This window comes from Artemia franciscana, chromosome 15 (assembly GCF_032884065.1).
Source record: "Artemia franciscana chromosome 15, ASM3288406v1, whole genome shotgun sequence".
Classification (NCBI taxonomy): Eukaryota; Metazoa; Arthropoda; class Branchiopoda; order Anostraca; family Artemiidae; genus Artemia; species Artemia franciscana.
In genome coordinates this window covers 21,757,275-21,770,422 of record NC_088877.1, presented here as the reverse complement: position 1 = coordinate 21,770,422, position 13,148 = coordinate 21,757,275, and the positions used below count along the sequence as shown (strand labels likewise).

At 35.4% G+C, this 13,148-nt stretch overlaps 1 protein-coding gene and 1 long non-coding RNA gene across 11 annotated transcripts in view; one reads left to right on the top strand and one right to left on the bottom strand.

Moving 5' to 3' along the window:
- LOC136036183 (uncharacterized) overlaps positions 1-3,255 on the top strand; it is a 75,405-nt gene extending 72,150 nt beyond the window's left edge. For both annotated transcript variants that reach the window (XR_010619657.1, XR_010619656.1), the window contains exon 2: positions 2,262-3,255. This is a non-coding gene — a long non-coding RNA (uncharacterized LOC136036183). The remainder of the gene's footprint in view (positions 1-2,261) is intronic.
- The window catches only part of LOC136036181 (uncharacterized), a 122,158-nt gene that overhangs the window by 27,158 nt on the left and 81,852 nt on the right, over positions 1-13,148 (bottom strand). For all 9 annotated transcript variants that reach the window (XM_065718251.1, XM_065718250.1, XM_065718253.1 and 6 more), the window contains 2 exons: positions 9,262-9,334; positions 5,904-6,059 (listed from right to left, as the gene is read on the bottom strand). In XM_065718251.1, the coding sequence (XP_065574323.1) occupies positions 5,904-6,059; positions 9,262-9,334 (229 nt within the window). The remainder of the gene's footprint in view (positions 1-5,903; positions 6,060-9,261; positions 9,335-13,148) is intronic.

The following is a 13,148-nucleotide window of genomic DNA, read 5'->3' as shown; positions in this document are numbered from 1 at the left end:
CGTTGGAATTAGGCAAGACTGCAACATTTTCAGACTATGGTATTAAAAGCAAAAGCAATGTCTGTAGTTACTCCGGAACTCCTCCCTTCTAACTACTGACTTTCTGGCAGACAGATAGGCCTTTTACACCTTGTTTCAACCTGAATCATGGCTCTCTTATATACTCCCCTTCACGTCAAGTTTTAGCAGAAACAAAAGCAAGTAGCGCCTTATTTGATCCAGAATCGTGCAAGTACTTTGAATTAGTATTGCCAAAGGCACAAAGTTAGACCATCACCTCCCCAGCACCCCCTCCACCCTTTCCCCGTCCATTTTTGTTTGCTACGCGAGGATTTATTCATCTGCATTAATGTAGGCGTGAAGTAGCCCTCCGCTTTTCACAAAAACCTTCTAACCCACCCAACCCCTCCCCATCCCAGCGTTTTAGCAGAGGCGTAGGCACCTCGCAACTTTTTTCAACAGGAATTACGTAAGGATTTACAAATCGTAAGATTTGGAATCAAAGTGGACCACCGACCCCTCAAAGACTCTCATTTTTCTATTGACAACTTTTTAGTACAATGGTAGGCACATTACACTCTGTTGAAATTGAAAGTGTGGACTGATCTTCAACCTGAATGACTCGAGGTCCAAAATAGGCCCAGGGTCACCCTGATACCAGTCTCACTAGCGAGTTTTTCAGCAAAAATACAGGCAGGCTTTCTCGTTGAAATTTACTGAAATGCTGTTGAAATTTACTGGGCAAGTACATTGGGTCAATGACAAACGATTTTCAGAGGTGAATTCCCCCTTTCCTGCGATTGCGCGAAAGTGCCAATATCCGCTTCGAACTTGTACTCTTGTACAAGAAAAAAGGAGAGAAAACATGGTAAAAGCACAGATGTGCTGAGCAACATAAAACGTCTTTTTTCTCATTGTATATTATTAAGTCTTTTGGGCTGTAGATGGTAGCCGTTGGCAACCAGGATATAAAATAACATAGCAGACATTATCGATATCTCTGCACCTTTACTACATGGGCAGCACTTCCACATGGCTACATGGCTACTTGCTACATGGGCAGCAAAAAGAATAAAGAATTAGTTTTGCAATGCAATTACACGGTTTCCTGTTTAATTTCAACAATTATCTTTTACTACTACTGGCAGAAACTATTTGACAGTAATTTCGAAAACTTTGTTTGTTATTATTGTTCTTTTTTTAAACAATAAGCAGTGCCATCAATTAAAGAAAATTTAGGGGGAGGGGGTAAAATTTATTTTTCAATGTCTAAGGGGACCAAATTTGTCGTTTTTCAGTTTTGTTCAATGAAAAGTCAAACCAAAAAGATGTGTTTTTCAGTAAAACATACCCTCATAAAAGGTATATTTTAAACTTAAAAGTACACAGGACCTCCTGATGAAATTCTAGAATTTTCTTGTCACAGAAAATTTGATGGTCTAATTGATTTAATGAGGAAACATAAATATTTAGGTAAATAGCGAATCTCATTTCTTATTTGCTTGGGGACTGCCTATTGGTAAAAACTTCCTTAGCTCCAAAACCTTCCGAATTTCATGCTGCAATGATGCAAAACCATACGGATTAGAAAAGCCATGAAGCACGTGGATTAAAGCCAGAAAAAAGTCATTTTTCATCCTAGGTGTTTTTGCAGATGAAAAGCTTAGGGCCCTGACAATCTCTGTTTCAAATTATAATATAAAATAATTTCTGTTCGCTTTAAGTTTTAACGTCGCCCCTTGCTTTCAGTTAATTTTTATTTATTTAATATATTCAAGAGCGTCCTCAGCGTTAGGGTCAGGATGGCTTTAGCCATATAGAGGACCAAATTCATGAAAAGATATTAAATCTTAATAATTTGAAATCACCCTTTCCAGCCACGGCGTATTTATTTTAGTTAAAAAAGCCAAAAAATTATTGCAGAAAGTAACGACTGATTGAAATTCCGACTGAATATTCCGTTTGCCTGAAATTTAAATTGCAATCCTGCACTTTAGTTCTTATGATGTAAAAAAGTCCCTGAAGAAAATTACAGTGATATTAAAACTAAAACGAGAAGAAACAAAACCATATAATAAGTGAAGCTTAGAACGAACTTAAGGTTAAAAATGAAGCTTTAAAATAACTTAACGGTTTTGAACACTGTTAAATTACTAGTCTTTGCAGAGCTTAGAGGGACTGTAGCCCCTTTCTTAATTGTGGTAAGTTAAGTTCATCTGAAATTTGACTTTAGTATTCGTTTTAATATTTGTTCTTTCCAGGTTTCAATTATTCATTCATGGTCCTTGCTGTTCGTATAAGCTTGACTTATTGCGTTGGCCAAACCTTTCAAGCCATTGCTCTTTTCTGAATTTATGTGAAATTTAAGTTTATTTGTGTACGTAAAATTTAAGTTTATGTGTGTAGAATAAGGTTTATGAAACTACTTTTGCAACTAAATTAAGGTACTCAAATTAAAAGGCCCAAGATGAAAATAATAAAAAAAAGAAAAAAAAATGTTCGAGTTATTTCATAAACGAAATGTTTTTATTTGTGACGGATACCACTACGAAACTGGGGCTAAGTTTGATTGTGAAAACTTTTTATTCTTATTACGAGACTAAGATGAAATAAAACGTATCGTTTCTGCATCGTTTATTGCACCATTTATTGACAATTAAATTTTCACAATTAGGCTTAAATACAAAAAAAAAAAATCACCAATGCAGGAACTTGCCATAAGTTTATTTGTGAAATATTTGCCAAAATCATTGTACTATTTGGCAATGTTGGGTTTGAGGAGGGCTCAATTTGTAAAAGGTAAAATGACCTCAGGATTTTAAGATTCTTGTAGTTAACCTTCAAACTAAATCGCTTGTTTTATAGTTACACTGAGCTAGCTCGTGACTGGTTTCAATCGCGTATTGAATAAAAAAAAACAAGTTTTTTTCAAATGAAAGTAAAGGGCGACATTAAAACTTCAAACCAGAAGAAATTATTATGTATATGAAGTGGGCTACCCCCTCCTCAAACCCCTGCTCTTTACGTTAAAGTTTAAAAAACAGATTAACTAGGAAATATTTCGTTCAATTTCGCTTTTGTTGCGTGCCATCTGATTTTGAGTTAAAAAAAAAGTACATATTTGAAATGCTGTTAAGGTTTTCTTAAGCTAAACATTCCTGCTAAACAGATTTAGTCCATATGGTAGTGGATTTCGAACATTGTGAAATAGTTTTCTGGCATCTTAAAATAAAGAAAAAGAACTGAGTCCTCGAACCGATTGTGCAGCTTGATAATTTGTATGTAATGTTGTCGTCAAAAGAGATTCACCACACTTGGAGTGGCTTACTTTTTAGAAAAGTCTGGTCTAGTCATGTTTTTAATATATACATATTTGCTCATGTTTCGGTATATGTTTCTTTGTTCTTTTCTTTCTTATTGTTATATCGCATCCCCATGCCTTGGATGCATTCATTCATTCATTTAAAAAATTGATGACTTAAGAATTTGTTCAAACAAATAGTGAAACTTCCAAAATTTCACATTATGACGGTATATTATAGGCGGAGACAGTGAAGCTACTAAGTCTACTGCTGACAGATCATTGTACAACAGTCTACAACGTATGTGTTAAGGCAGACGAAAGTTGGGCTCAAACAATTTCTTATCAATTCGAGTGGTTTTAACAGGCTAAAACTGGTAACCTTTGAAGGAGCTTCTCAGGGAAGTAACCAAAAATAGAAAGTACTAAGATATCCTTGAATTTCCACATTCAGGGATGCTCCTGGAAATGGACGCGCTACTGAAAGTCCGTCCCTTTGTCCACTCTAATAGCCCCATAATTTTTATCCAGATTTCAACACCATCGTGGAAGGTTCAGGGAAAGGGCTTAGATCTCAGAAAATCATCATTCTCATGCACTATCATAAAAAGTAGATCAGGAGAGGTCAAAGAAGCATTTCATCCCTCTAATCATATGGTTTGAAAATCCTTTTATGATTCCACATTATAGTGCCACTTGCTCCCTTTTTTCGCGAAAGGTAACTGTGGAGATAGAATGAGATAGAATGATAGAATAGGAGATAGAATCATATTTGGGTCCTCCAATCATAGAGATCGAAAACTATTGCTTGATTCTGGTTAAGAGCAAGTTGGAACATGTCTATCTTTCTCTTGTGAATTTGACCATGTAATAGGGTGTTGAAGGGGAGACTGGCCGTATGTGCTTCTCCATTCATACAGAACGAAAATTCTTAAATGATTCCGGCTCAAACAAGCAAAATACAAACCTTTCTTCTAAAACGTCGGTAATGAGAGGTCAGGATTGAAGGGCGCTGGAGGGTTGTCTGGTGACTCCAATTGCAGAGATTGAAAATCATTGAATTTTCTGGCTAAAACCAGGTGGTACTTGCCTAAATGCCACCTAAAAAAGTTAACAACGGAGGAGGACTAAGTGCAGCATAAACTTACCTCATTTTTGTGCTCAGCAAGGATTTCAGACGTTTTTGCACCACGTAAACGAGATTTTGACGTTTGGTTTTTACACAGTCGAAATTAGCTTGCTCTCGCACCGAGTGTTGACTTACCTCGTTTATCCGTCAAGTCGAGTCATTTTTGTCCCTAATCATGACTGAAATCCTTTTTAAAACAAATCCGTATTAGAGCTATCACCGAATTCAAAAAATTCCTCCGGTCGTACCAATTTTAGTCCTCAGTATGATTCCAGTTTGAATAAGGTACAACCTTTTCTGCTAAAGTGTATATAAGATTCCGTGCCCTTGCCCTCCCGCTGACCTTTTGGTCCACGTGGTTCATACTCTTCTTGGAGGCTCATCGACGCAGGTCAGCCTCGTATCCTCCCTGTTAGCTCTCCTATTGATCTTGATCCAAAGAAAGCACCTCTCAAATTCCCACACTATCAATTTTGTAAGAAGTGAACGGAAAAGAAAAAACATGGGAGACATGTCGCTCTTTAATTAGTCAATGCTTCTATGTCGGCTACCATAAAATAAGTTAAATAGGATGTCTAAATTGCAAAAGAAAAAACTTGTTTTCCGTATCCACAAATCAAGAGTACATTCGTGAGAGTTAGCCTTTACTATTAAGCCTATTTTATGTGACTATCAAGAGAAACAATTTTCATAGTTTTGTTTAGCTTGCAGACTTCCTGTAGTTACATACCTGGACACAAAAAAGAAGCGAAAGAGCCTTTTTAGCCTGTGCGAACTTGCAGAGGCTGTAGGTAGCATACCTAGATACAAAACATGAAGCAAACAAAAATCCCTCTTAGACTTGAACCAAGGATCATGCCAAACGACAAACTTAGAAAAGTATAAGCCTATGGAAATGTGGTATCTGGCCCTTCCCCCCTCTCTGCAGGGGCTTAAACAATGTATTGTGTTTAGGCAGGATTCATATTTATTTTTGCATAAAAGAGATATAAGCTATCCTAATTATAAATCTCTGACAAAAAAATTAAATAAGATAAGGCTTGAGTCAAGATTGAAATTTCAGTTTAGATAAAAGGTTCAAGTGGTAATACTTCTTTCCACATATGAACTTTCTTTTTTTTCAGAAACTTAGCTGTTGTCGTTGAATAGGCTTGAGGACTTCTTTTTGGAACTGTCTTCTTGAAACCCCCGACCAGTTTTATTGAAAATAAGCCTGAGTCACTTGCTTCCCCTCACTTATGAATCAATGTTGTTTCTAAAGATTCTATGCTCGTCGTACAGGTTAACCATTGACAAAAGGTAATTGTGTTATTGCCAGGAAAAGTATCATACCGAGTTGTTGAAGGAACCACAAATGTTACAAGAAAAAGGACCTCTTAGTTGCGTAACAATGAGCTATTATAGATCAGATCAATAAAAACTGACTTGGTACGTTTCTGTTTAATTTATCTTAAAAAGGAAATCAAGAAATACCTTGACGGGTTTGTCAACCTCCAGGGCACCGTTAGGCAATTTCAGACCTTCGTTGCTAATGCTATTTTCTTCAGATAAGGCTTTGATGTAAACGTTGCTTTTAGCCAATCGTTTCACCAGTATATTACCAGCATCATCCATTTTAAGTTTGACACCCTAAAACATAAAATAGCTTAGCTCTGGGTCAAAAGCCTTAAACATTTATTCCAGAAGAGCCCTAATATACATCTCTAGTACCATACTTCTAGAGGTAATAAATTTTAATGGCAATATTTAGAAAAAGTATGAGGAACCTTATCATGAAAAACAAAGCGAAGGTATTAAGTGGTTGGTTTCGTAAGTTTTAGTCTTTTCTGTTGAGCTCAAATAGCTCATTCAAAATAACTAAACTTATTAGCACAACGGTTACGTTGGCGAACTATGGAAAAAAAAATATTTAAATTGACTTGAAACCTATATGAATAGATAACACACAAAAAAATAGTTCTAACTTGATCTTCCTTTATCCGTTGTTAATTAAATTGGGTCTTCGGCACCTAGGTCGGTGCTCTTTTGGACCTAAGGCCGGGGTCGCATTTCGCCAATTTGGGACCCAAACGCATCTCAAATCGGGACAGTATAAAATTGGATCTTCGGCACCTAGATCGGCGCTCTATTGGATCTAAGGCCCGGGCTGCATTTTGCCAATTTGGGACCCAAACACATCTCAAATCGGGACAGCAGCTTGCTAAATCCGGTATCCTGGTAAGTCCAGCATTTTAAATTTCAGTTCTGACATATTTTTTTTCACTTGATTGTAAGCAGTGGCCCTAATTATCAAAATATAGGAGGAAAAAGTTTTTCATTTTTTTAAATGAAAAACAACAACATATTTTCCAAAATTTAGAGGGGGGGCATTTGAGAGGTTGGCGTAAAAAGATTAAAAACAAAAGACACAAAATTTTCATTTTTCAAAATATAGGGGGAGGGGGATAAACAATGAGTTTCCCCCCTCCTCCAAATCAGAAAGACTAATCCGAAGGATGGGGCCTCGGAAATTGTTCCTGCAATTTATTTTGCAACCACGGAAACTTTTTAGCAGACATAATGTTTTCTTCTCATGACTATACATTTTTGTAAAATTCTACATCTACATCAACATTTTACATTTTCCACATCAAAAAATATTTGTTCCCTGTTTTCTTCTATCTACATTGTTGACTCCCGGCAAAATAGTTTCTGAAAAATGAGTATTTCATCCGTACCATTATATATACTATTGTGTAATCTATAGACAGATAAATAGATACATTTATTCACACAAAAACTCTATTGGGGCATGGTTAAACACACAAAAAAAAAAAAAAAAAAAAAAATACAACATTAAAATGCTAGCTGGCACCACTAGAACTGATTTTTCAATAAAATTTTCACGATGCTTCATACCTGTCCGGATGAATCTACCAATATTTTTATATCTAAATAATACCTTATTTTTAAAATTTCCAAAATCCAATCTCTATAGTACTTGATTGATAAACCTGAACACCAAAATTAGCAATCGCCATATTCAATATAAAATAGCTTCAACTTTCTTGGGTACCTAAATTACCAAACTGTTGCCCCGACTTTAGGTTCAGAGGCCTGATCTGGTTGCCGAAGCACCACATCTGCCCGTTGTCAGAAAATAAACCAAGACGTTCAGAGTTTCGATGAAGCCTAAAGGTGGCCTAAGACTTTGTTTTTATTTGACAGGAAACCTAAACTCAATTTTCACGTCTGCGTTGAACAGTTCTACGAGGAACATAAGTGAATAGGAGTATTGTTACTGCCTTCAATCGTGTAGCAGAGCATCGCTACTGATTTTTGCAGCTTTAAAATACTGAAATCTCCTCCCCCCCCCCCTCCGAAAAAATCAATGAGATATTTTTCTCTTTTCGTGCATCACAACATCCTTCTGATTGTATTCAGTGTTTGTGTGCCTCCCATTTCTTATAGTTCATCTGAAGGCTGTGTGCCTTTTTCACGGCATTTCTTATATCTCTTATTTATTATTATTTTCATCTAGTTAAGGGGAGACGAAAAACAAACACAAACACAAATTTTTATATATTTTCAAAATGAAAAGGGAATCAACGGTTGAAAAAGAAGAAAATCGAAAAAAGTATTCTTACTTAAATTTCTGAAATATTTACGAGATAAAATCTCATTCTTCACATTAAAATTTTCAAAGAGAAACAAGAATGTTTTCTCGATCACCGACCTTGTTATTAAAAGTTATTAAATATTTAAATTAATAACCAATGCAATATTTAATGGATGATTTAACTGAGAAAAGCAATCCAGCGAAACAGCGAAAAAGAAATTAGTATGAAAGCCTACGCCCAGTAGTATCTAATTACCGAATGTTAATCTAATAAAATGAACCAAATACGGAAATAGAGTGATAAAAATGACCAATACCGATTCGTACGAGGACAAAAAAATAAGGCCATTTGTGGTTTATGCCCATAATTTCTATATTACTATTTACAAAAATTACTTTCAACATAATCAAGTCATTATAATGTTGTAGGAAATTCAAAACAATTTCTGCAAACATCAAGGCTAAATTAAAATAAATCCATTTATTTACGAAAATAGATTTACTCGGTTATTAACCTGACTCTTAACTTTTAGAAGCAATATAATAAAATCTTCAAAATATGCTTCAAAATATTATATTTCTATAATAAGAACTTATTTTTTCTAAATTCGCATCTAAATCCGTTCTAAATCCGTCGATTTCAATCACTTTTCAATATTAAAACCTGTCTAATTTTTATACTTCAATAAGGCTTACTATTTTCTTACTGAACAGAAGATTATAAAAAAGACATTTAGAATAAAGCATATTTCAAAATAATTGCTGTCAGGTCTTCCATGTGAAGGGTTTCTCTAAGTCATAAAAAATGTTATTTTGAAGATTGCTACTTATATTCAGGAAGGTTTAATCTTTCAGAAATCAGTATTTTACAACCCAAGGACCTCAATATTGCATTTATCCTTGTCTTCTTTTTTCCTTTCTGAAGGCTGTCATATCGACGGGCTCTGTCCCCAATCTACAATGGACTTCCTTTTTATAGTTCCTTGTAACATTCGCAAAAGTTGTCTCTTCTTTCTTATGTCCGGTTCTTTTCACATAACCTGCCTCTTGTTACGAAAGTACCTATCTGACAGATGCTGGTGCTTTTCTACACAAGACACAGATAAATATCTTTAAGTAAGGAGTAACATTAAAAGTCGAATCAAAAAATGTAATGCCAGCAGTGGCAATTGGAATAAAAGAAAAACATACACATTTCGATTTAGATACTAAATAATATTTAGTTAGAATTACCTGTCCAATGTGTCTTTTTATCTCTTCTGTCTTAGGGTCCCGCATGGGATTGTCAAAGCCGTTCAAACCAATCCTAAAAATATAACATTACTGCAGTAATCACTGAGGAGCCTCATATATGTCGGACCAAAAATATATTCTCATAAAAAAACAAAAAAAAAACACTGCTTTTAAATAAAAAGACTTATGTTACCTCAGAAACATACGAATTTGCGACAAACCAAATAGTTGCAGCTTCGACTAAACGGATAATTTTCCAAAAATTGGACAAATTATTAATTTCACAAGCTTTGCAACAAAATTGTAGTTCTAACCGAAAGAAGGGTCTCCCACCAGGCCACTCAGCGCGTTCGCTTGTGGCAGATAGGGGAGCGTCCTGTAGATATACTGAGTATTTTCTGGTTAGGAGAAGGCACAGACCAAAAGCAGCCCCTGAATAAACGCCAATAAATCATCTTTTTGTCTTAGAATAAAAATGAAATACAAATTATCAAGAGTTAGAGCCTGTGCTACCGCGTCCGGGTTTTCGAAAGGTGTCAGTCTATTATAGCTGCCGTCTCCGGGGCAACTGAAAATTTGACGACCGAAAATTTCTCGAATGGAGCTCCTTTAACAAAGTTGACTACTCCGATCCCCCGAGGCTATTCTCTTTCCAAAATTGATGTAACCTTTACTGTTAGGACACGTGAAAAACAAGGTAAAATAGACCTTCTATTTTATGAGCTAAACCGATATAGATGAAAATCGTGGGACTTTCTGAAACACGTCCTAACCACGTGGATGTCCAATAAAGCTCAGAACGCCTATTGATTATGATACGAATGAAAGAATCACTAATCAACACCACGATCATTCAAGCCTATGCACCAGACTGCAGCAAGCCAGAAAATTCTATCTGCAACTGCTGAACCTAGTTGACGAAGTTCCAAAAAAAAAATACCTAACGTGCGTATTTGAACGGTTGATTATGATGCGAATGAAAGAATTGCGGATCAACAACACGATCCTATGGATCTGAAGCCTATGCTCCTGACCGCAGTAAGTCAGATGACCAACATCAAAACTTCTACATTCAACTACAGACCCTACTTGACACAGTTCTGAACAAATACCTTGTCCGATTTATTACAGATTTCAGTGCTACTGTTGGAGCCGCTCTTGCTGCGGAAACGAAAGCTTCATGGTTAAATTTGGCCTTGGAAGTCCCTACAAAAGGAGAGAACACTTCCTTAAGTTCTTCATAAATAGCGATCTGGCCATTACTTGAAAATCCCCCCGCAGACAATCGCTCTTCCCTAAAAAATTCTTTGTACTTCCCAATAATATTACCATATTTAAACAATGGGCAAATTCTACAACTTGTAGCCCTTTCCCCTGGGTCTGTTGGAGTCATCGAAAAAAAAGTTATTGGGCCTTTCAACTATGTTGAACAAATGAGATATCTCAAAATCTTGATTGACCAGCTTTGGGGAACAAATGGCCATCAGATGGGGGGCTAGTTGCCCTCCAGTCTTTTTGTTCGTTTAAAAAGGGCACTAGAATTTTTATTTTCCTTTAGAATGGGCCTTGTCCCAATTTTTCTAGGACCATTGGTTCAATACAATCACCCTTGGGAAGCGAAAAAATAATACATAAAAACACGCATCCCGTGACCTTTGTTCTGGCAAAAAAAAAAATCCACGTTTTTGCAGAAGCGACACTGAAACCTCTACAGTAGTGTTCTCTTGTATGCTGAATCTGAAGGTGCGATTTTTCAATAAGATTCCATGACTTTTAGGGTTTTTCCCTTTTTTTCGATAATAAAACAAACATTCTCGAACTCACAACTTTTTGTAGGTAGCATTAAACTTTTATTATATATTTGGGATCAGCAAAAAAAGCCAATTCTTTTGATGTATCTATTGTTACCAACATTCTATTTTTTAGAATTTCGGTTACTATTTGGTTGAGTCGTTCCTTACTTAAGTGTGTTACCACGAACTGTTTGATTAAACTATCAGCATTTAGTTTTCTTAGTGTCTCCTATTTGGATTATATACCGCAATTTCAAAATGATTGCTACTTTGTATGAGAAGAATCTTTCCATATTTTCCGGGCCGGAAATTAACAGTCTTTAAATGAAAACACTAACAGTTTCCGTGAGCTTAGTTTTTGAATTTTACTTGCGTGTATTCTATTGAATACGAATACTGAAACCGTTGCTTGATTTACATTTCCTTGGCTACAAAATTCCTTGACAAATTTATTAGTGAAATTTGTTTATAATACTCAAGAATGAATAGCGTAAAGCTGAAATTAGCTATGGCTCAAACTCAAAATGTTAACAGTAATTGGTTTTTCACACCTTTTAAAACTAGTTTTTACCGCAGGTCTTTTTTGTTAAATTATTTTGTTACATTGAATAATATTCTTATCAACTGGAAGAGGTTGGCATTAAATCCAGTAGCGGTTTTAAGGCTTATAATCTGAGAGGGGGCAAGGTATAACGTAGGAATATAAAAATATAAAATGAAGGGAAATCAATTTCAGCTGTAAGAAGACTGAGGGGTAGTTGCTCCCCCCTGCCCAGGTGTAGGACCACCCCTGTTAAATTCTGATCCTTACATAACTGTCATAAAGATTCTAGGATACATCCACGATTTTTGACTTGTTTTTCTGTGAAAATAAATATTTATGAATCTTGCAACAAATGTATTTTTATTTGTACAAATATTGAAGAAAATGTGTCTTCTTAAAATTTCAGGATAATTTGAGCACCCGACATATCGATGCCTAGTTTAGGCACAAGTATGCCGATAGCCTCGAGATTTTTTATGAGTAATACGTTTAGAAGCTATAGATGTCTATTTTCCTTTAAGTGTTAATTAAATGTACAATCAGTTAAATAGAGTGTAAAGTTATTAAGGAACATTAGAATCAGGCGTCTGCAAAAGGGGGGGGGGTAGGGCTTTGTCACTGGCCCTTGAGACCTAACGATTTCTAACAGAGTTTCCTGCAAATTTTTTATACTTATCAAAATGCTACGTGTATCATGTTTTTAAATTTGAACCCTTCTTCCAAAACCTCTCTTTCTATTGAATCAAGGTCTTACGCATGGGTCTCATTGATTTGAATTCCAATTAAATTTTTGATATGCATTATAAACTTTTTCTATAAAACCGAAAAATTCAGTCAATCAAGAATACTTAAAAGTATATAACTCAATCATCCAATGTTCTAATCCAAAATTGAGTTATGTTGCTTTCTAGAATATGTTTAGTTATTTGACACTATTTTCTTTTTAATCTATTAAGCTAAACAAGTTATGATATCATGTATATGATCCTCAAAAAAAAGAATCCAGCTTTTAAGGTGATTCTAAATATGTAAACGCATTAATCGAAAGTCACTAGCATAAAAAAATAACTTCACTTAAAGAGCCCCAGCCCAAAAGTGGCGCGATCTGGTTGAAAGGTACAACATCAAATCTATCATATTTAAGAGCAAAGTTTTCAGCCCCCGATAGATACACACAATTTCGTGTTTTTTTCTTAATAGTCATATATTCTGTGCTTTTAAGGGATGATTGTATTGAAACTATGGCTGCAGAATGTTGGGAGAGGACTCATTCAAAAAGACAATTCTGAAAGCAACAAGAGATTACATCGCAGCAAGATTTTTTGTCCTTAGGTGATCATATTGAACTGGTGGCAGTTGAATATTGGAAGAGCGCTCATTCAAACGGAAACTAAGTTCTGGTATCCTTTCAAGTAATATTTTTAATATCTTTTTAAATCTCTGTAGAGAATAGTAAAGGGCCACATTAAAACCTTAAACGAGCAGAAATAAAGTCATACGAAGAAGTTAAACTTCAGATACCTATAGATTACTATAAATGAATACATGAA